The following is a 22,612-nucleotide window of genomic DNA, read 5'->3' on the forward strand; positions in this document are numbered from 1 at the left end:
ATCGATAAAGATGGAGGGCTGCCCCTGTGCTTGGGCTTGCAGTTGCTATGATGTATCTGGGGAGCTGGACATAAGGACGCTTTGTTTTCAGCTCACGTTGTCTTTCGCCCAAATTTTGCGTTTGGGGGTGTTCATGATACGCTACATATGTGCTTGGGGGTTTCCGGAAGCCGCTCCCTCTGTACAATTACTAAATACAGCAATGGTGAAAGTGTATCGTCCGTTAGGGTCAGTTTGTTGAATGGCGTGCGTACGACTTCACCCTTATCCAGTAAAGATCCCAACAGAGAGTGGATGCGCGGAACGAGAGAATGCGTGAAGTAACCAAGTTTGAATGCTCTGACTCCCAAACAAGGCATTTCCATATATATCCCGTGCGCGCGGCAAGGAGGCTTTCCAACCTCCCCTCTCCTTGACGCTTGCGTTGACCGCGTTGGCCGTTTCATGTCTCACAAAAGGAAATTATCCTTCGTCTCACAACATTACAGGGCAAGGCCTCCTGCACCTGACCCATCTTGTAATGATCCGCAGTCATCTTACAACGTGAATTCATCGCTGCAACTCTCCCGGAACTATCTTACTAGTCCCCAGACATCTCAAACCCACATACCTTATGATCGGTGTGATAGTTCTCCAGCCTCCCACCTTGAGCCTTCTCAGACCACGTCCACATTGGGAGCTTCCAGCGATTCACGGGTCTTGAAGTCCTTCCAGAAACGTGTCATTGCACTTCCCAAGCCATCTTACAGTGATCCGCGGTTGCATGCTTCGGCTTCGTTGCTCCAAGTCCCCCAGGTCCATTTTTCCAGCTCGTGGACTCTCCCAACCCATGATAATATTCGTGATAAGGAATCCGCAGCATCTTATCCCGAGCCCCCCCAGGTTCCTGCATTGCAATCTTCTGGCGATTCTCGGGATTCGCTTTTCCAACAACATACAAGCACACCGTTTTGGGAGGAGCCACGACTTAATCTCAGTTCGCAGGCTCTCCAAGCCCGCGACAATAATTGGCATGATGAACCGGTGGGATCTTATCTAGGGCTCCCATGGGTTGCACCTGCATTGCAATATTCTGATAGTTCTCGGGATTTGCCCTCCCTGAAGCGTCTGAATGCGCCGTCCCGGGGACCTCATTCTAATTGCGATCATCTCAATCATTTAAGCACACCTCTTTCTGAAGGGTCTTTTCCCACTACTTCCGCCCGGTCATCCCCTGGTTATTCGGAGCGACCTCGATCCGCCTCCTTACCAGGGACCATTGAAGACCTTTGTGCAGCACCCGCCATTTCGACCCCCCACGACAACAGCGTGAAACCCCGCACACAACTATCACACACCAGTATAGACTTACCCGTACCTCCTTTATCGGGGCCAGCATCAACCAGTTGGGCTGGGGACGGAAAAAAATCCATTATTGGCGTCACCAGGCTCATTCTCCAAGCTGCGGCCCCCGCTCTCAAGCTTTCCCCGATCCCATTCCTGGGTTACATTCCGGACTTACTCCTGGTGTTGCTCCAAGTTTACGAGGTTCGGGCATGATTTTTCAATAGATGACAAGACGTAGCTGATACTTCATTTTAGTCTGTTGGCAGCAACAATGAAGCCCTCAAAGGATTGAACGATGAGGTGCACAATGCTTACGCCACCATGTTACGGCCGCTCCAACTATGGACCGGACAGATCCCTCCAGAGGTCATTCCTCTACTTGAAGAATTCCACTTGTACGTGCATGTTGTCCTATGGTCATTCATTTCGGTCTTAGACACTGTTGACAGGGCCTTGGAAGAGCAAGTCAGGGAGATCCGGTCGCTTGAGAGTCGAACGCCGTGGAAGAGGATAATCTCGGCGGGCACTATCACACAAAGCATCAATGGCGTGAAGGCGTGTATTAGTAATGCGCTTTTCCGTTTTGCTGTTCGTCACATCCGTATTCGTACTGGTAATTTTTGACTAACTAAAATCTGTTCTGCAGACCGTAGCAACAACCTTAAACCTTCTTAACACAATTCAATCGTCGGTGGATTGTCCGTTCTGCTCGTTTGATTCTAGACCTTCTCGCTCAGCAATATTTTTTCAGATGAACTCGGGAAACTCCCTAGAACGGAAGCTGAATATTTCTCCGTGAACAGCAAATCAGAATGCCTCCCAACTACGCGTGACAAAATCCGTAGTTCGATACTTGATCATCTCAAGGAACCCAAGAACCGATTTGTCTGGTTACGCGGCTCCCCAGGGACAGGAAAGACCGCGATATCCATAAGCACCGCTTCTGCCCTTGATGACAAAGGCATCCTGGCGGCTTCTTTCTTCTGGGATAAGAATCAGAAGGGAAAAGGACTAGATTCGATCGAACGGTTTCCCTCAACTCTTGCTCTTCAACTTGCAGCATTCAACATTGAGTACAAATGCGCGCTCATCAGGCAACTTCGGCAGCCCGGTTCATTGAAAAATATTCGGGGTTCTACTGTAGAAAGGCAGATGAAAGCCTGGGTTATTGACCCGATGAGTGGACTCAAAGATATCTTGACTTCAGGAAATGACCGTTTTGTTATCGTCTTGGATGGACTCGATGAATGCGGGGATCCAGAAGAACTCGAGTCACTGATGAAGCTCGTACTCTTGCTTAATGAGCTCCCTCCAACGTTCGCTATTCTAGTTAGTTGTCGCCCCGAGTCCCAAGTTGTCTCGGCTTGGGACCATGCGCAGGAACAGGGCCTTCTGATTCCATGCGAAAATGTCGATAAGATTGCAGGGGGGGAGACTTTCCACACCATCTATTGCATGGTAGAGGAAGGGTTCCAGGACTGTATCAGGAAATCGCCATGGAAACCATCAACGGGAGATCTCGAGGTTTTCGCTTCGGCCTGCCGTGGATTACCTGTCATTGCCTCGATTCGGATACGTGAGGTGCGCATTCAGACCCAAAGTGGTTCTTCTCTCAAGTTGGAGTTCGACTACTTCCGCAATCTGAGAGAAGTACCAAGCGATCTCAACTCGGAGTACCTGCGCATACTACGGCGAGCCTATATGTCCCATTCTCCATGCCTTCGTCCCCACGTCGCCAAGAATTACCGTGAAGTAGTCGGAGCACTTGTTGCTGTGGACTACTCACTTAATGTCAAGTCGATGTCGGAGCTTCTAGGAATGACTAGGGATGACCTCATTGCAACACTAAAACCCATCAGCTCAGTAATTGACCTTCCCTCAAACAATGCAAGGACAATTTCTTTCTACCACACGACCATGAAGGAATTCATTACAGGTGATCCCATTGGCGAGGAAAGCGATCAAGTCTTCTTCATTCGTGATGTGAAGGGGTACTTCCTCGGATTACGATTTCTTCGACTTGTGAATGACATCAGCAGGCAGAATGAGTTCAGCATTCCCACCCAGCTTCCTTTGGGAGATAAAAGGAAGTGGGAAGGTTTTAGGAGGAAGCGATCTGGTGGCAAACACGTTGAATATGCAATCCGATACTTCCTCGATCACTTGGACCCCTCACTAGTGTTCTCGCAAGAGCCGAATGAATTACAAAAAGAATTTAATGACTTGCTTACGCAGAATGTACTCTCATATATTACGATGCAGTCTGGCATAGCATCCGTGCCACGTGAGTGGACCCGGTTCGTAGTGAGCCCGAACCACTTGTATTCAGAGGACTCGAGTTTTGACATCACCTGCATTCCATAGGATCATAAATCATATCAGCTCACGTTCGGGGCTATGGATGCATGCTACTACAAGGCGTATTCTAAAACTGAGCGCTGTCCCTGGCAAGTCTATCGATCTGGTCTTCCACTCACTCCGTCGTCATCACCCTTTCATGAAATGTATGGCCATCTCTCAGATCCTATTCGGGTCTTCAGCATCTCTGGCGAGTTTTCTGGAAACTTAATTCCGCTAAGTGAGGATGCACTCCAAGCTCGACGGATGATGGAGGAGGGGCTGAATGAACTGCGCAGTAAGCCCCACCGATACAGAATAAATAATGATTACAATGCCGAGTTCGCCCAGCACGATGTTCGCAACGGCATCGTGACTTGTACGACACTCTCCCAAGATGGCTGTTTCATCGCACTTGGTTTTGGCAGCGGTGTTATCGAGGTTGCCAACATCCATCATCAGAAGACGGTTTCTCGGTTTCAATGCAGCACGCCCGATCCCCCAGTCTGGATTGAATTCTGTCATGGCAATCACAAGATAGTGACTGAGGATAGGAACGGAAGGATCAACATCCTCAACCATGATACGCAATCAGTAAACCTTGGTACACTCCCCTGCGGTCATTCCCCTGCTGTGACTACGATATCTCATAGTGGATCCATCATCATACGAGCCCCAACGAGTCTTGATGACGATTGGCACAAGAGCATGACGCTCCTGCACGTTACAGGTGACCCATCTATTCAGCCTCTTGTATCACCTTCATGTGCTCCTTTCACACCTTCCGTGCCTTCCACTCCTCAACGCCACACGCTTGGATTCTCGCCTAAAGATCGATATGTTGGTGCATACGATAAGAACCACGCTTTCGTCTGGTCAACAGATTCAGGCGAGTTAATCACTCAATATCACATACCAGATTCCGCGACTTGGATCCTCAATACCGGTATTGTTCCCACCTGCTCGCATCTCATCCCTGAGCCTGTACTTCCCGAGTCCGTCACTCCTTCGTCCTTGGATGGGAACGTAACTCATGCACAAAATTCGGAGTCAGATTCAGGGCACAAGTCGGATGAGTCCTGGCTGAAGTGTACCTTTTATGACCTCTCGCCTAGCGTGAAGGACAAAGGCATGTGCGATGAAGTATATTCTTCAGCAGCGGGAAGAGTTCCATTGATTAAAGACAGCAAAGTCTGGTTCAATGGAAGAATCGAATTCATCATCCCACCAAGTTACAGTCCTCTTTGGCAGACCCGATACATTAATGAAGAAGCCTGGTATGGTGATCGAACGCCGTATAGCAACGCACCTTACCTTCCGCAAGCTAGCAAAGATGGAACCCGATGGGTGACCCAAGGCAAGATGAGAGCCCCGATCGTCATTGACATCAGCCAAGTTGTTTAGTGTTTTGCTGGATACCTAGCAATTATATTCTTCGCTCCAGAATCGCTCTGATATTGTGGGAATGTGTATGTAGCCACATTGGAGCACTTGTAATTCAAGATCGGTGTTGTCAAGCCACTGTACGCGGAAAAGTATGAAGGGATGACAAAAAAAGGGGTCTGGCTTTTCAGGACTGGTAAAGCAGCTGCATTGAAGCACACTTGATCCTCTCTTTCACGGAACCACCCCAATTACATAAAACGCACCCTACCCCCATGATAAAACCATCATTATGTTTATCGGACTTCTATCGGGACCATCATCGACAGTCTCCCACATGTATCTAAGTACTTCCCTCGCCTGTCCGAGAATCCATCCGCTCTTGTCAGGCTATTGGATTGAAAGTTGTAGCAAACTTCATGGCAATCTGTAGGCACTATGAACAAAAAGTACACCAGATTGTGTGCCAAGGAGCTTGAGACGCAACGCGCGCCGAAGGTGTCCATGGCAAAATCCGCACGTCTGTTACACTTCAACATTTGTTGCATCTTGGCTGATGTTTTCCCTGGTCCTCGGTTTGGGTTTTGGTCTGGGTGTTACTGGACGTGGGGTTTCCTCTGCACCTTGCTCTGCACCTTCATGATCTGAGCGGGCTGACGTTACTTCCTGCACGCCGTCCATTGCATTGGCAGAAGTAGACGGGGAATTTGATGCAGTCGGGGGCTTCCGTTGTCGTCTTCCTCGCTTGGTTGAGCGAGTTTTTGCAGACGTGGTCGTATCGGAAGCTGGATCGGGAGTGTTGGGGCCGACGTCATCTTTGGCATTACTGTCTCCATCTCCATCACGAGGGCTTTCTTTGTCCGTTTAAACCTCCGTAGGGGCGTCGCACTTGATTCAGGCACATCGTTCGAATTGTCCGGCACAGAAATGTTCGGCAACTTCTCAAGAATCCCCCACCGGCGTTGACACTGAATGGGGGGAAATGGATGAGGACTTCCATGAACAGTTATTCATTGGTAATATGCATTTGTTACCTGCTGGCCACTACGAGTGCCAACAACATCGGCAACGACATTCCAGTCCTTAATTCCTCCCTCGACCACAGCTTGTCGAAGCCTTCTATCCTCCTGAGGGGAAATGATTTAATACTCAAGAATGCTGTCAAAGGCAACAACATAAGTGGTGCGCACCTCGGATGTCCACCTTCCACCGTTTATCCCAGCAATAGTCGTCCTTGTATAGCGCTCCCTACATTGTGGATGTGAAAAGGGATTGATTCAGCCATCGTCAGCAACATTGCTCGTAACATTTCACAACCCAGAATGTTACTCACTTGCACGCCATTTACCCGCCCCTAGATCGTACACCGCATCGAGGAGCTCGGCATCTTCTTTAGCTGTCCATTGCTCCTTTTCACGAGGCAATCCAGCACCTGGACGCTGAGAGGAAGTATTGCCTTTCTTTGGCTGTGGAAGCGCGAGGCCTTCCAGACAGAGAAACCTACTGAGGCAATGAATGGGTAATCTGTTTCCCTAATGAGGAACAATGTCAAAACGGCTACGATTTGATATAAATCCAAATAGACGTACCCCTAGCTCTGTTGCAACTACCACCCAGTCTACCTCCCCTTGCTTGTAGTCTTTGTCGCCAACCAAGGATCGTAATTTGGCATCTTCCTCGTCGTCCCATGATAGGTCTGTGGCATTGGCCGATTCCGGACGATCCACTACCATCCACTGGACTTTACATTCTTGAGCTGTTCGTTGCTCGAATAATAATTCCGCTGGATCTATAAAAAGGTGTTAGGCCCAGAAATTGCCATTCTTCACACTGAGTGCTGGAGACGCCCATGAATGAACGAACCTGAGAGGCAATTCTGTCCCAATCCAACCCATCGTGCGTTCGTTCAAGATCGGTAGCTGGCAATTATCAAGAGCATCTGTAGCACCACTATAAGTCCAGACAGGACAAAGCTATGAACACATGCCATTCCCGAGGCGAATATCAATGGGCCTACTTTGATGCAAGCTCGCGGGTACAGAGTCGCATATTCTCGTTACGAACCGTAGACATCAGTGAGGAGCGTTCTTTGGGAGTAACTAAATCACACAGGACACGGAAGTGAGTTGTCCAAGAAATCGAAAGAAATGAGATCTTCAGAGACCCACATGGTTTGGGAGTCGTCAAATTCCTATACCGTTTATGCCTAATCACATCGTCATGGAAAGGCGAATCCTATAGATATGCCCAAATGGGCGTCATGTTTCTATGCGGCGATATTTATAAGGACTCACGTCTGCAAATATTTGTTTCCTCCCAATGATTGTCTTCATTCGGACCCATCCTTCCCTGATGAGAACTACATGCTCTTTCGGCCATGTCCTTAGTACGGAACCGATACCTTTTGAGGTGGCATTCCGCTCCACTTCTCCAAGGAGTTTCTCCGAACGTGCAAGCTCACTCCGAAGGGACTGCGCAAGAGAGTCGAGAGATTTCTGGTAGGATTGATTGGCAGCGAGTGTGCTGCGAACTAGGGAAAGTGCAGTATGGGAATCCGAGGGTGAGATTACAGACTTGATGAGTGTGGAGGAGGATGGTGTGGAAACTGGTGGCTCAGCAACGGCTACAACGTCAACTTGGCAAGAAGCCTTGCCAGGCGAGGATGCTGAACTGGCTTCACCGCTTGTTCCTGCTGGTACTTTCGACTTAGCCGCGGATCTAAGAAGGGGAATATGTCAAACATCACACGACATGCCATTTATGAGCGCTCACCCGCAAAAGTCTCCAGTCCTTTGTCGCTCCCATCCATGAAGGAACGGGATCGAATGATTCAATGGTCGGATGCAAATCGGTTCTGGCTTGTTCCGCGTCCTGAGTCGAGGGATGTCGCTGTATGAGGAAACATTCGCATGGTCAGCGTTTTGTCCCAGTGTTATTTGGACGTTAATGCATCTATTTTCGACTTCTAGGACTGGTTCAGCAAATAATGTTATTCTCACCGGTGAATTCGATGATGTGAGCCGATTGCCTAGATGCCTCTCTGGTCTGCCCTTGTGCAACGTACTCATTATTTTCCAGTGGAAACAGTCGATACGTCTTGTCAAGTATGGGGACTCATTCACTGGGACAGGTTCGATGCATCTCCACTCCCATTCGCGTGTGCTCAACGTCTCGCTGCAGCGAAAGTCCCCTACGATGCCGTTGTCCGATATAAGTTAGTGTTCCGTCTATGTTGTGATGCAAATGACAATATAGTAAAATCCTTCAGGTTTGTGGTGGATGGCGAATGGCGAATTCGTGATGATCTTCCGTCGGAAACTGGTTCAGATTATATCACGAACAATGTCCTGAGGACGATGGCTAAGCCAGTTGAGACGCCGGTATCAATCGCAAACGGCGGCGTGCCTGATGCAGAATCTAGGCCTCCGGCTGAGCCAACACAACAAAGAGCCGATCCTGCCAACCTCTCAAAGCTCTAGCAGAGGAAACTCCAGCAACCATTCCAGATGTCATTGCCAACTCTGTGGGAGGTGCGAAGGGTGTCGCGCGTGCCTTTACATCTGAGAGCATTGGTATTCCTGATGCCGGTTTGGCGTCGACCTCGGAAAGTACGTCACATCAATTTCGATCAAGGCAAAGCATTCATATATTGTTCTAGGTCTCGTAGTCAAAGGTGCCCCCACGTCACGCGAGCGTTTGAATGGAAATGCAGATGGCACTTCCCCCATAGGTCTGTAGACGCACCCACTTCCCTCATACTTCAAACGTGTTCTGATGTTTGATCTCTTGTTTTTCGCTGCTCTTGGTGACGGCATCTCATCAGAGCCTGCTCAGACGACGCATCCAGCATACGACCCGGCGAACGATCGTCTGTCGGATGTTGGAGAAGGTGCCCCGTTCCTGCGCCTACTTCAGTCCTCGGATCTTTCACAGTTAATGTGGGTGCTGCTTTGAAGAGTTTGGGCGGTTTTGCCCCTACCGCCACAACTTCCGGTGAAAGCCCGAAGGTTCATAACTATCTTCAAAGTCCCTCCATCTTCGTCATGGCATATTTACCTCCGATCCGTTTGCAGGGCTCATTAGATGTGATCAAGGAGATTGAACATAAGGTTCCGAGTGAAGGTTAGTGACTGCATGCCAACTCCCAATATTCGCTAGTCCATTGATGGTGTCCACCCGCCCCGCAGCCGTACCTGCGTCCGAGAAGGTCAAGACTCCTGAACCGAAAGCCTCCATTCCTGTAGCACCCGAGATCCTTGCTGCTCAGCCTGCGCGCGTTGGCCAGCCCGAACCAACCACTACTGGAGCCAACCCGATCGCACCAAATCTGACAACAGAGGGAGATCCGCAACCTGCTCAAACGCCACAGCCTGGAACTAAATCGGTAGAAGAGTTGCCAGAGATAACGAAGGGAAGTGCGACACCTGCAACAGAACGCATGGAAGAAGCCAGCAGGCCAGTGAAGCCTGCACCCATCGAAACTTTTAAAGCTACGGACACCTCGTCGAAACCTGTGACAGACGGAGCTTCACATAATTCTCCAGCTAGTGCTTCCTCACCGAAAAAGCATCGCTTCCCCTCCATGAGCACTGCTTCGTCTGTGACTAGGAATGGGTCTGAGTCTGTGCCGCCTCGGGAGAAGCGACGAAGGTACCTGTATTGTCGCGATAACTTCCGCCGCTCAGTGGCTGACAAGGACATCTTTTTGATAGCTTCTTCCAGAAGATTAAGGATGCGTTCTCATCCAAAAAATGAAAGTGCAGCCACTCTAATACTGTTAGACAATTGCGTCCACCTCTCTCTTGTCTGTTTTTACTTGGATACCTCGCTTACCCTCCTAGTTTCTTCAATTTGGTTGATTTGATCCCCTTCATCCACATCATTGCTTGAGTACTTCCACATTGCTATTGTTTCTTTCATTTATCCCCACTCTACTGTTATATCCATAGTACCAGATTGCAATCGATTCCTGTCCAATTCTTTTGGCATACATTTCAAGGAAGCTAGACATCAACACAATAGTTTTCCAACATCTGGCTACGCGTCGAAACGAATCACGCTCTGATTAGGGTGTTATTTCTATGACTATACCTTCAGAACATCGCAATAGCTGTCAGTTCGGTGAAAGAGCGGAGCAGAAAGTGACGAACCAGCTGCGATGGTCTCGCCTGCGCGGCGCAGTAAAACCCGCCCCAACTCTTTATTCGTTACGAATAATTCTAATGGTACCACTGGCTGTTTAAGCACCGATGTCGCTTTCAAACTGATCTGCACTTTGGCAGACGCGTTCTTGGTGATCACTCGCGGTCGCGTTTTAATGACAACTCCCGTTGCACGATCGATGGTTTCGATGAGTTTCGTGATTGTGGCAGGCATATCTCTGGATTGGTGGAAAAGCTCGATCTAGCAAATACGAATTGTGAGCAAAAAAAAAAGCTCGTTTTCAAACGCAAACTAAAGAAAGGAAACCACACACAGTTGTTCCAGGGGTGATTGGGAGCGATATGTCAAAAACGATTATTTGTGCAACGAAGTTGGAAACCAGAGGCACCAAACTGGAGCTGGGACATAGAATACTACCGATCCTAGAAAGGGGGTGAGGAGCGGCGCTCGGTGTGGAGTGTGAATGGAATCGTGCCGAACCCAATGTTTATCCACTCTATACCAGATAGATACAAAGTCGCATTCGTCCCAGCTGCTACCCAAGGCTGCGATTCTTCATCGACTTCTATTTCTACTCAGGTAGGCAGTAATCAGACAAGGCAAAAACTTCCAGAATAAAGAGATGGGTGGCGTATAACGCACTTCGAACGGTTGCAGTTTCGTCACCGGGCAGAACACGCAGCTTCTCGCCCACCTGGAGTACACCGGTGCAAAGACGTCCAGACACACCCAAACCCGCAGAAATGCTGCCTATACCACCTCGGAAGACATTCGAGACTGGGAAGCGTATCGGCCCTTCAATATCCCGAGACGGTGGGGTAATTCGATCTTCATCGTGGACATCAGCCTTAGAAGCAGGATCTCCGGCCGCAGAATAATCTAAAGGATCATACCTAGAATTTCTGCTAACGTTTGACCTTCGTGCCATGCTTTGAGGCTTCCGTTGTTGTTTTCGGTCAAGTTGACTCCTTTCATAGCAGCACACGGGACGAATGCGACCTTTGGTAACTGGAACCCAGACTGAGTTAGGAAGGGCCGAAGGGCATTGCATATTTCCTCGAAGCGACTTTGCGACCAGTCAACCTACAGAAGATATGGGTTCCTCAGCAACTATACTTTCCACCTAGTCTATAGCGATCCTCACCAGATCAAGCTTATTGATGGCAACGATGAGGGACGAAACGCCAAGACTCCGAACAAGGAGCACATGTTCTCTAGTTTGCCCGCCCCCCTGGAAACCAGCCTCAAATTCACCGATGGCAGCACCGACAACTAAGAGAGCAGTATCCGCTTGCGAAGCGCCTGAAATCAGGTTCGGAACGAAATCCCGGTGACCAGGAGCATCAAGGATAGTCAAGTTGACTTTGGGAACGGAAGCGTCGTTTGCGTTATATCCATCGTGACACCTCTATCAATTGGAAAGGAAATACTAGGTCAACAATCTTAACAACTACCATTGAACAACTAACCGCTCTCGTTCTTCCCCCAGGGCATCAAGACCCCATGCCCAAGAAAAACTTGATTTGCCCATCTTATCACTTGCTCTTTCGTTCGCGATGCGTTGCTTCTCCTCGAGTCGTCCTAGTTCGTACAGCATCCGGCCCATAAGCGTTGATTTCCCAGCATCGACATGACCTGAAGAGAACGAGTCCGGATATCAATCCACCACGTAGCAGCGAAAAAAGTGCCCATACCGATCACAATCATACTGGCAGATACTTTTCCAGCGGATCTCATTGCTTGCCGTGCTTCTTCAATGAGCTTCATCTGGGTGTACGTAAGAGCAACGGGCTCCTCGTTGACATTAGGGGATGAAGGGAACGTTAACGATAACTCCGATACATCTTGGGAGATTCCCGAGGTGTTGGGCGAGGATGGGCGAGGGCTAGACGGTCCTTCGCTTGGAGGTCGTGATGGACGAGGACTCGATGTAGAAGATGGTGGCATTGAACCAAAACGAATAGTCGTACTCTGTCCGCTGAGTATGCGGGATTGGGGAGAGGGCTTCTTAAATGGAGAAGATGAAGGAGCTGTAGACTTCTTCGCAGCTTTCGCAGCTTTTGCTCTTGCTAATGAAATAAATCAGCCAAGTGGTCCATATTGTGGATGTGAAACAGCGTTGAAAAGATGGTGTTGGGATGACTGCATAAAAAGCAATTCTTCATTGTGGCGGGGGTAAAATACAACTCGAGAAAGCAAACTTACAGGAATAAATATGTCGGAAATCTCATAGAAGACTCGCTGAAGTAATAATTCATTTATTCCAGGCCAATTTCGTCCCAGCTCGCTTCGACATTACGATATCGTCAGGACTGGGAGAATTGAACATGAATGTGCCGCGCAACTGGGAGGAATCGCTGGAATTTGAAGGATTTAACTTGTGGGGAGGAGTAGCAAGGTGGGACCAAAGCGGCGATTGCACCAAGATCGACGCAAACTCTGATATCGAGACAGCAGCGCAACCATTAAAGGCCTGTAGCTCAGCCCCATCTCCAGAAGACGATGTGATCGAAAACACATTTAACTCGTGCTTCACCGCCGGTGAGGACTCAATCTCAACTCCTTCCTCCGCAACAACATTCACACTCGGCGAAGTATGAGACAGGGGGGGTTGGTAGATGATACTTTTGCTCGCTGCCTGAGACTTTAAAACTTTCTGAGCGAGCTTTGATTGACGGGCTGCGGGGACGGAAGAAGTGCTGAATACAGGCGCCTGGGAAGCAAGAGAAGAGACGGCAGACTTCTGCGCCAAGAGAGAGGGCAATGATGACGTCGGCGACCGACTGGCTGAAGGACTAGGAATAGGTCGCTTGGATATTGCAGCAAGGGATTGAAGGGACGTTTTAGGTGTAGGCAAAGGGTTCGACAGAGGAGAGGACACTGCAGAAGACTGCGTCTTCCGAGCGAGGGACGCCAGGGAGACCTTATCTTTGTTCGCACGATTATCCCGGCTAGCAAGTGACAAACGTTGAAGGGCGGATAATGGGGGAGCTTCCCGTACCAGTGCTGTTCATCGACGACGGCGCGATATCCGATTTGTTCAGAAGCGATCGAAAAAGGCAGAAGAGGGAAAGGGGTTGAAACAAGGAAGAAAAGAAAAATATTCACCTTTCTGCTTCTCCTTCTCTTGACGTTCCGCTTCCACCCTATCTTCCTCATGTTTCGTTAGAAACCAGTCGACGGTCCCATCAACATCGAAATAACTATCCCAAAGCGCTTCCCGTATGTGCCGATCTGAGACCAGAATTTCGGGACCCAGGAGCGAGCGCACATGAACTAGACCCGAATCCATCTGCGCTTTCTGTTCAGGCGTAATCCCAGGATAGCTTTCGGGTGCGTCATCATATTCATCGGACGAGACAGGATCGGCCAGCAGCTCCTCCGAAATGTCCAAGTTGCGAACAAATCTATGGCGCGACTTCGGGGATTTTTTAGTACCCACACGAGAGTTCTGGAGGGAAGGCAAAACACTCAAACACTGACCATCGCGCTTCCGGACTCTGAAGAACCCTGATCGGATGGTATGCTGATACACGGATATTGGAACGACGGTACAAACAAATCAATTAATCTGAAATGCCATCACGTGCACACCACTGAGCCAGGCGCTAGAGATTCGTGGTCGCGGGAGCGTAAATTGTTCTACTGTTTGTGTTCGAGGGAGATCTGAATAGTGAACATCAAAAGAGAAAAATAAGACTAGGGAAAAAAAACTACGGCACTTAGGATTCCCATGTAGTCCCCTACCATGGTACTAACTAAGCGGCACTCGGCTTAACTTCGCAGATCGGACGGGATGCGGTGCTTCCCGAGTCCTATGGCCGTAGATAATTTGGATCTCAGGGCATCACTATACAAGTAGTATCTCTCTAGATAGCAGCCCAATACCTTATCCATCGCAGTAAACCGAACAACTCCACAGTGTGACCAAACACCCGTACCCGTCCGTCGCACACAAGGTGACCTCAACCCACAAAGGCACATACATGTAAGGACCTTTCGCATAGGGATCTTCCCTTACTCCTGCCTACAGACTATTCCTATCAGTTGGAGTTTAGCAGCGGGGTGGTACAATGATGTTGAAAATAAAATAAAAATGAGAAATAGAACCACAGCACTCAGGATTCCCATGTAGTCCCCTACCACGGTACTAACTAAGCGGCACTCGGCTTGACTTCGCAGATCAGACGGGATGCGGTGCTTTCCAAGTCCTGTGGCCGTGGATGCGCTTATGCAGGTAGTAGCCCTCCTCAATATTTTATCCATCGCAGCAACTCAGAAAGGTGCTTACACGTACGTATGTGCTTTTGTGGGTTGAAGTCACACTGGCACCTGCATAGGAACCTTCGATATCTCACTCCTCCTGCCTACAGACTATTTCCGTCAGTTGGCAGCGATCTGAGTCTGTCCGAAAGTAATGTCCTTGGAGAACTACTGTACATAGGTATCATCTGCCACATTATCACTCTCAGAGTAGTCGTACGTTTGACGGCACGTCGTTGACCCTCGAAACAGAAGTCAATTGCGCGTGCGCGTATGTATCAGCAGCAAGGAGCGTCCAAACAGGCTATTCTGTACCGCATTTATGTGAGTGCGACCAGAATGAGATCCCAAGGCTGTAGCTCACCATTCTGCATTGTCCAAGCAATACATGACGTCATCTACACAGTGTAGGTTACTCCGGGATCCCCTGGCCTCCCATAACGACGTCTAGTCCTGCTTCGATACGGATCCGAGTAGTGATAACGGTGGCGACTCCCACCGCAGCAAAAAAGTGCACGAAAGAAACTGCCAATGCTAGACCTCTGCTTATACTATGTTCGCATGGCATTAGCTTCATAGGGGTATCGAGATGGCGTGATGAGATCCACATACGTAGTAGTGACTTCCCCCATCATCATAGTACGGCGTGCTAGCGTGATACGTAGGCGAATAGTTTATATATCTAGCCGGCGCAACTGAATGTGAGCGGCTGCTTCGGACAGTACCAGAACGACGGTGTGAAGGAACGTAGACGAGGCCGGAATGTGGAACTTCGACTACGTGTTGTCGTGGGGCATGATGATGATGATGACGACGACGACGCGGCATCGGACGATCACTGATTTTTCCCTAGATGAAGGCGGGTCTAGGTGCGAGCACAGACAAGGCAGAAGGGAGGTTCAGTGTGATAAAGGCGTTTCGGAGGCGAAGAACTAGAATTTCTGGAAGTTAAGAAGGAAGCATCCCAGTGACTCTGCTGCCAATGACTCCACTGGCGCAATTTAATAGGACCGCAGGCAGAAAACATACGAAAGCCATGTAAGTCAAGTGGGGAGATTGACCCCTTTCATTTCTTCCACTTCTGGATCTAGGGGTGTCTGGCGAGGAGGGGCAACGACAGGAAATGGAATCCACAGCTCAATGAGCTCATCACATGATTGTTGTGTTGTATTTGGATCGGCCCCGTATCGCATACAGTGATGATGTCCCCCGCGTCAATCCCAATCCAGAGATATGCTTCCGCTGACGGATCCGAGGTCTTAATCCAATGTCCTTCTTTCGCTGATTGTTGGTGCATGTTCCCATGCAATCTGCTCACTTTTTCGGCTATATCCAACGCTCGACTTGCCACTCTCCACACCTATTGCTTATCCAATGCTCCACTGCGATGATGGTGATCACACTGTTTACCAATTATTATTATGACTTCAGTGGCTCTTCCACTTGATTAGCACAAAGCTATAAAAGATGCCCTCACTGTGAAGAAGGGCTGATCATCTCAGAGTTGACCCACGATACGCCAACGCTTTACATTTCCTTGCCTCTTTTTGAACCAAACGCCAGTGGCAATTGACTATAACAATGGCTTTTGGTTCGAATCACAAGACCGATCAATCTACTACTCGACCAGTGGAGAAAGTCAAACAGAAAGTGGCACCCGATCGGACAGCGGAATCCTACAAGGCGAGTTATATTCCGTCCATCCATTGGACAACACCCCTGTCTACGTACCAACGCGTTCGTTCTAAATAGGCCACTCTCGCTGATCCGGCCTCGGCATCGCAAGAACGCGAACACGCAAAAGCAGGACTTGACTCCATGGTGCATTGCTATTCGTTCCTATCTGAAGATGTTTTATCCAACGCTCTACTTCTAGGGTCGTCAAAAGGAGGCCAAAGTTCCAATGGCTACTCGAATCCGACGTTTACTACATATTGCTCCCGATCAGCTGTAGACCGTGACGTCGGTCGTGCCACGAATACACTTCTCTGTCTTAATTCCCTTGATCATCAGCTGGCACGGTATCATTACTACCCCACCGTCGCTTCTCATGATGTAGTATACCCAACTTTCTTTATATACATAAGCGAAATTCCAAATGTGTTTGAACGTATACTCTATGTCATTACACATGTTAGTTCTATCTGAAATTCTTAGCGAAGAAAGGGGTCACATTCTCAAGGAAATGTTCCCCCAATGAGCATACCAAGGAATTGAAGAATAGGAGGATGTGCAGTTTCGCAGCAGTCCGTCAAACTCATCAAGTCATGGTCACAACTTTCAACTTCCTCCGACGGCCATACCTGTCATCTCGGTCATAAACAATCGAGTCTATGCAACATTGCCCCACTCCTTCCTTGCAATCCGGACATCATCGATGATAATACCCGATCGGTCACACATCGAACGAAAGATAGAGTTGGGCTGATTGAAAAGGTTCAGTGGGGTATCGAGCTCGGCGATCTGCCCGGCGTCCATTACACAAATTCGATCATATCCGATAATAGTTCTAGGGGGGAAATGAGTCGCGTTAAACAGGAAGTTGAACGACAGGAGAGAGTGGTGGGAGGGAGAAAGAAAGACGATAAACGAACTTGATGCGATGAGCGATGCAGAGCAGCGTGCGATCTGAGAATTCGCTCGCGATTGTATCTTGAATCTTCGTGTCCGTCTCATAATCAACGGAGGCTGAGAGAAGAAAAAAAAAAAAGAGGATCAGTTGAGATACAAGGACGCTTACATAAAGAACAAATTGGTTATCCTCACCTGTCGCTTCGTCCAAGAGGACAATCTTGCTGTCCTTGACTAAAGCACGAGCCAAGCTCACCAGTGACCGTTGTCCGACGGATATGTTCGTTCCCTCGTCATCAATGGGAGTGTCTAGAGTGAAACGTTGCATAACGCCCTTCTCTTGGCAAGTGGACACGCCAGGTTCAGCGTCATCATCTTCAACACTCGGCTTCTCCTTATCTGACTTGATCTCATTGGTGGCGACCAATTGTGCACGTTTCAGAGCATCCCATAATCTGGCATCCTCATATAATCCAAAGGGATCAAGATTGGATCGAAGAGTTCCAGAGAACAAATTCGGGTCTTGCGGAATGACTGGGGAAGGGAAAATCCTCAGCAAATGGCGAACCACTTCAACGCGAGAAGTAAACAATAAAATAAACTCACTGGCAATCTTGCTTCTCAGTTCTGATAAACCAAGCGTAGAGATGTCTACGTCGTCGATGGTGATCGTACCAGAGGTGAGCTCAACGAGACGGTACAACGTCGCCATGATGGTGGATTTCCCAGCGCCTGTCCTTCCGACAATTCCGACATGTTCGCCTGACTTGACGTTGAGCGACAGTCCCTTCAGGACGGGCGGCAATCCAGGACGGTAGCTCCTATACATTCACAACCAAACTCCACAGTTGGCGGCACACAAGCACGGAACAATCACAGTACGTACATCACAACGTCCTTGAACTCTATTTCTCCGCGAGAGGGCCATTCCGGCAAAGGCTTCGTTGCGCAATAAAATGGGGCGCTTCCTGCTCGAGCTCATTAGCATAGTGCAATACACGCTCTACAGAGCTGATGAAGATGAGGTCAATTTTAAGTTGGAAGAGGTAAATTAATACGTGCAAGAAATGAGAACCACTAACTTCAAGTTGTTTTCAACTTCTGTCATCTGACGAACGAGCCACGAAAAACTCTGCTGAACCAGAAGGATATAGGAAAGGGAGACACCAGTCTGTGATGGTGATAAGGAGAGACGGGACCCTACTGTCAGAAGTGCGACATTGAGGGTCAGGAGTGCCCCAAGGAAATCCAGGCGGATCGACAACCATCGCTGGTTGGTGATTGTCAACCAGTGTGCCCTTAAAGAGATGCGACTGTTCAGAGAGGAGTTCGGTAAAGGAATATTTGATAGTGAGCATACCGGTTCTCCTTGTCCATTCGGTCCGTGTTCTCACTCAGGAATCGTTCGCTTTCTCCAAAAGCACGGATCGTGGCCAGTCCGAACAAGCTTTCAGAAAAGTGGGAATAGAGCGCTGATCGGAGGATTGCCTCAAGACGCTACAAATCCGTGCCCGTTAAACTGACAGATTCTGCATGGTCCAACAATTTTCGTGCCTTTAACTCTCTCGCACTACTTCGGTAAAATAAACCCGTGAACCAGTAGACGGTAGTGATGAAGAACACGGGGAGAAGAAACCTGTTGAGCCGAAGCTCATCAATTGTGGATTGATGCGATGGAAATTGTAGATAACTAACCAAGGCAAAAGAATAGCTAGTAGAACAACAGCTCCTATGATCTGTGTCAGAGTGATAAAAAAAAATCGTAAGGCCCCGCTGAGCTGGTCTGTAACAGAATGTCAGTGTCACTTATCCATGCGACGCTCCACTCTCCACGTACTATCGAGTGTGTCAATATCTTTGGAAAGGCGATTCATGATGCGTCCAAGCGGCTAAAAGACCTGTGAACAACAGCAACAAGCGTTGGATTGGCAATGACTTACGGTCGTACTACATAAAGATAAAAGGCATCAGTGAATATGCAGAAATGTGTGGCGTTTACATTGACTGACTCAAAGAATGACATCGGAGCCTGCATGATTCTTTCAATTGCTCCCTGGCGTGCTAGTCAGTACGAGTAAGCCAGAGATTCAAGAAACTATGAATTTACCTGGTGTAATCGGACGCTGGAATAGAAAGTCATCAGAGCGAAGACGACTCCCAGGGAGAATAATGTGGCAGCCTGCATAAATCCAAGACCTATGTCATGATATAGGTCGACACATGGACATATCGATAATAGGTGCAACATACCTGCATAGACACCCATATAAAATCCTTGAGGATACGGCCACTTCCTGAGATGCTTTTTCAACAAACGAAACTCGGGTTAGGGAATGGTGCAACTGTGCCTTTCTTGCCAATACACAAGCCTGTCGGATAACTATTATTTCAACATGCAATTTTCCATGACCCGACGTAAAGAAGAGACCCACCAATAAGTGCTCATCACCTGAGAACCTTGCACGAACAACAAAACAAGAAAAAGAAGCGGAACGAAGATAACACCATGTGCAGCTCTAATAGATGAACTACAATTAGAGATCCTTCAGAGATGCAAAAGATGCAACGTACCGCAGATAACCTGCGTAAACCCTCCTGCCAACAGCACCGACAGCCCTTTCTTCAGGCTGCATCAAAGATGGTCCTGCATTGATTTCCTTACGCTTCTTCGCCAGAGCAGCAGTCTCATCGCCTTCATCAACCGTAATTTCGCCCCTATCTTCCTTGGACTCTCCTTCTTTCCCTCCAAACTCCGCAACGAACTTGGCAAAAGTTCCATTCTTGGCCATAAGTTCTTCATATGTCCCCCGTTCAGCAATACGGCCATCAAGCATGGTGATGATATAGTCGCAGCGTGGCACTATGAAAGTAGAGCCCAGGCGGGTGGATCAACCACACATGATCAGTAAAGCATACACCGTGAGGGGTCGACATGAGGTACATACGGAAGTGGAGGGCATGTGTAACCAGCAATCTGGTTTTCTTAGCCAAGGATCCGAGCACAGCATTCTCGAAAACGTGCTTCCCAACGTGTACATCCAGTGCACTGAAAGGATCATCTAGGCACACGATATCGGATGAGCAGTACAGTGTTCGAGCAATATTGACTCGTTGCTTCTGGCCAACAGACCTGTAAATCCAAAATAATAATCAGTAAGCTTTGCACATGTACAACCAACATACCCCAACTCACAGCGAAATACCCTTTTCTCCAACTTCCATAAGATCTCCCTGGGGAAGTATATCTAAATCCGCCATCAATCCGGCATCATGAACAACTTTCCAATACCTCTCCTCATCGAACTCCCGTCCAAACAGAATATTATTCCGGATGGACGCACTCTGGATCCAGGCAGTTTGTGGAGCATATGAGGTAGTGCCTCCAAAAGTTACGACCCCTTCCGTGCACCTCATCTCCCCCAACAAACCCTGTAAAAGCGAACTCTTCCCACTACCCACAGGACCAACTATCGCACAGAGTTGACCACGGGGAATCTCAAAATCGACACTCCGAAGCTTGAACACCGCTTCTTCCAATGCTTTCCTCTTCTTCTCTCCGTCTTTCGCCTCCGATTCCTTACCGTGACAAGCCCGGTTGTCCCCACTGGGAAGTCCCGCCTTCTTCTTACCGGCCTTACCATCGCTTGAAGGCGGGGCACCATCCCACGTAAAGCTGGCGCCCGACACACGGACAGCAACGAGCAAATCGGGATCAATGCGATTCGTCTCCGTGAGGAGCTCGGCAGTAAAGACGTCATGCAAACGACTAATGGCGTTGGAAGCATCTGCGATGCCGCCGAGAGACATCGCTAAGAGAAATTGAATATAAAAACTTTAATATGTATGGAGAAAAGGGGAGGGAACGCACGTAAAACCATGAGTGGTAAGCGAAGTAACTGAAAGAGCGAAAGAGACGTGAAGACGATATCTGGTTGAAGCCTGTGGCCTGAAAGGGAGTAAGCTACGAACGAAAAGACAGCGCTGAGGACAGGGAGAGAGAAGGCTATGGCATATGTCGATGCTCGGAAAATCAAAAGATTACGGATATAACGGAGTTCATTCGTCCGATACTCGTTGATTCGTTCCAGGAAAGGGATCTGCAGTCATAGTAATGAATGACAGGAAGCTATTCTGCACACAATTTTTCGACAATTCCACTCACCTCCCAGGCAAAGAACTTGATGACTCTCATCGTACTTAACAACTCCTGCAACAATTTCGCTCTCTTATCCGTCCACCTCATACTGGCTTTCCGAAGGACTAACAGCTTCTTCATCACCAGCGTCTGGATCGGCGTCGCCAATATGAAGAATCCAAAACCAGCAAGGCTGCTCACTCCCAAATTAGCCAACAACAGCGCAAGGCATATTGCCAACTGGATGGGAGCCGTCCAACTCATATGGAAAAACCCACAGCAAAAATCGATTCGGGAAACGTCCGTGGATATGTGATTGACAATCTTTCCACTTGGAAGATTGGATCTGGCACGAGTAGTGAACCGAAGGGAACGCCTGTAAATGGCAGTGATGAGACCTGCGCGAAGGAGCAGGCCTGTTGCAAAAGAGCGATGGAAGGAGTGGTTCAAGCAAAGCGAGGAGATGACTTGCATGATGAAGAGAGTGAAGGAGAGGCCGATGCCTCGGCCGACAGGTGGGGTGTGTGCAGAAGGGTTGACTTTGTGTGATACATATGACTCTGTTGCGAATCGGATGATTGCCTGTGGCAAGGACAGTGTGGTCGGCGCAAGGTCTGGGTCACACGTCGAAAGCACCGAGGCTCACCTTAACCACCAAGGGACTTGTTATCTGCGCCGTGTCGGCGATGACTTTGAGAAGTCCTGAATACAGCAAGATGAGTATCACTTGCGCCAAGACATCGAGGACTCGACGCGCCTGCAAACCAGAAATACCCCTTGACGGCATCATTCATAGCCAAAGCTAAACTAGCCTTCTTCTTTCCATACTTTTCTCTCCATGCCCTTTCCCTCTTCTCCGCATTTCCCCTGAGTTTCCACCAAACCTTCCTCCCCCACCCAGGCTTAATTTCACCGCTGGCCAGATGGGCATTGTATTCTCTGCAGCTTCATGTCTTCTCTGAAATGACTCTAGTATCCGATCAGCATAAACTTCCGCACCGTACGAATCGGGCAGGCGCCAGAGATCAACTGTTTCAAGAGGACGGGAATAACCTAGATTGAGGATGGGTGTTATCCAATCGAAGGTAAGCGCTGAGAACCAGGATGCATTAGCCTGGGGGATGAGTTTCGCATCGTCCATCGTTCCGGTGGGTAGGGGAGGGTTTGCCATTGTGAAGGGCACACGCAGATGCCTAGTGATTGTCGCGCGTGTGCACAGCCAATGGCCGAGGAGGCCATTAGCGGGCACCCACAATGGAAGAGGCGGTTAGCAAGAGCACTGACATCGATATGAGCAAGGGAGAAAGAGCCCGTTTTGGCTCTCATACGCTCACTCACCATGGTGCGCTTTGATATGTAAGTGAGGGGTTTTTTGCTTGAAGCATGTCAGTGCAATCGGCTATGAAGCCAGTGGCTTCCGACTCACCAGGATCG

The 22,612-nt window shown here is 48.9% G+C and overlaps 6 protein-coding genes across 6 annotated transcripts; 3 read left to right on the plus strand and 3 right to left on the minus strand.

The window, feature by feature from the left end:
- Positions 1 to 379: 379 nt before the first annotated feature.
- Positions 380 to 3,799, plus strand: EI90DRAFT_670905 (uncharacterized protein). Its single transcript, XM_039067935.1, has 7 exons — positions 380 to 543; positions 592 to 1,527; positions 1,582 to 1,721; positions 1,776 to 1,914; positions 1,973 to 2,024; positions 2,078 to 3,610; positions 3,691 to 3,799. The coding sequence occupies exons 1-7, from the start codon at positions 445 to 447 to the stop codon at positions 3,696 to 3,698; spliced, it is 2,907 nt and encodes a 968-aa protein (XP_038916872.1). The 5' UTR covers positions 380 to 444; the 3' UTR covers positions 3,699 to 3,799.
- Positions 3,636 to 5,376, plus strand: EI90DRAFT_3053622 (uncharacterized protein). The gene has a single exon (XM_039060032.1). The coding sequence runs from the start codon at positions 3,724 to 3,726 to the stop codon at positions 5,065 to 5,067; it is 1,344 nt and encodes a 447-aa protein (XP_038916873.1). The 5' UTR covers positions 3,636 to 3,723; the 3' UTR covers positions 5,068 to 5,376.
- Positions 5,377 to 5,705: 329 nt separating this feature from the next.
- Positions 5,706 to 7,855, minus strand: EI90DRAFT_3122342 (uncharacterized protein; the record flags this gene model as incomplete). The annotated part of the gene is made up of 10 exons (XM_039063492.1): positions 5,706 to 6,014; positions 6,081 to 6,173; positions 6,237 to 6,294; positions 6,376 to 6,578; positions 6,636 to 6,835; positions 6,878 to 6,996; positions 7,064 to 7,145; positions 7,215 to 7,281; positions 7,341 to 7,744; positions 7,819 to 7,855. The coding sequence occupies 10 exons, from the start codon at positions 7,853 to 7,855 to the stop codon at positions 5,706 to 5,708; spliced, it is 1,572 nt and encodes a 523-aa protein (XP_038916874.1).
- A 74-nt stretch (positions 7,856 to 7,929) lies between these two features.
- EI90DRAFT_3153959 (uncharacterized protein) lies at positions 7,930 to 10,105 on the plus strand (the record flags this gene model as incomplete). The annotated part of the gene is made up of 10 exons (XM_039065901.1): positions 7,930 to 7,958; positions 8,016 to 8,061; positions 8,125 to 8,176; positions 8,227 to 8,260; positions 8,315 to 8,426; positions 8,495 to 8,654; positions 8,705 to 8,776; positions 8,881 to 9,168; positions 9,234 to 9,696; positions 9,759 to 10,105. 10 exons carry the CDS (start codon positions 7,930 to 7,932, stop codon positions 9,799 to 9,801), a joined length of 1,299 nt encoding a protein of 432 aa, XP_038916875.1. The 3' UTR covers positions 9,802 to 10,105.
- A 6-nt stretch (positions 10,106 to 10,111) lies between these two features.
- EI90DRAFT_3122344 (uncharacterized protein) lies at positions 10,112 to 13,695 on the minus strand (the record flags this gene model as incomplete). Its single annotated transcript, XM_039063493.1, has 13 exons — positions 10,112 to 10,137; positions 10,197 to 10,449; positions 10,523 to 10,631; positions 10,690 to 10,780; positions 10,852 to 11,037; positions 11,103 to 11,292; positions 11,354 to 11,617; positions 11,675 to 11,844; positions 11,904 to 12,278; positions 12,411 to 12,450; positions 12,509 to 13,215; positions 13,318 to 13,627; positions 13,687 to 13,695. The coding sequence occupies 13 exons, from the start codon at positions 13,693 to 13,695 to the stop codon at positions 10,112 to 10,114; spliced, it is 2,730 nt and encodes a 909-aa protein (XP_038916876.1).
- A 3,307-nt stretch (positions 13,696 to 17,002) lies between these two features.
- On the minus strand, positions 17,003 to 22,349 carry EI90DRAFT_3122345 (P-loop containing nucleoside triphosphate hydrolase protein; the record flags this gene model as incomplete). The annotated part of the gene is made up of 22 exons (XM_039063494.1): positions 17,003 to 17,160; positions 17,239 to 17,577; positions 17,650 to 17,864; positions 17,930 to 17,982; positions 18,042 to 18,054; positions 18,126 to 18,341; positions 18,404 to 18,490; positions 18,545 to 18,679; positions 18,739 to 18,826; positions 18,881 to 18,932; positions 18,984 to 18,990; positions 19,053 to 19,096; positions 19,151 to 19,239; positions 19,294 to 19,337; positions 19,476 to 19,559; positions 19,615 to 19,903; positions 19,989 to 20,173; positions 20,237 to 20,852; positions 20,912 to 21,140; positions 21,206 to 21,760; positions 21,825 to 21,880; positions 22,007 to 22,349. 22 exons carry the CDS (start codon positions 22,347 to 22,349, stop codon positions 17,003 to 17,005), a joined length of 3,897 nt encoding a protein of 1,298 aa, XP_038916877.1.
- Positions 22,350 to 22,612: the final 263 nt, after the last annotated feature.

The sequence above is a fragment of the Cantharellus anzutake genome, assembly GCF_015039405.1.
Source record: "Cantharellus anzutake strain C23 chromosome Unknown EI90scaffold_19, whole genome shotgun sequence".
Lineage (NCBI taxonomy): Eukaryota > Fungi > Basidiomycota > Agaricomycetes > Cantharellales > Hydnaceae > Cantharellus > Cantharellus anzutake.

Bases quoted from the DNA above. Each gene is read 5' to 3' on its own strand.
- EI90DRAFT_670905 (XM_039067935.1), top strand. From the start codon at position 445: ATGTCTCACAAAAGGAAATTATCCTTCGTCTCACAACATTACAGGGCA. The intron at 1,528-1,581 runs GTTCGGGCATGA...ACTTCATTTTAG, and splicing joins TGTTGCTCCAAGTTTACGAG to TCTGTTGGCAGCAACAATGA. The intron at 2,025-2,077 runs GTCCGTTCTGCT...ATATTTTTTCAG, and splicing joins AATTCAATCGTCGGTGGATT to ATGAACTCGGGAAACTCCCT.
- EI90DRAFT_3053622 (XM_039060032.1), top strand. From the start codon at position 3,724: ATGGATGCATGCTACTACAAGGCGTATTCTAAAACTGAGCGCTGTCCC.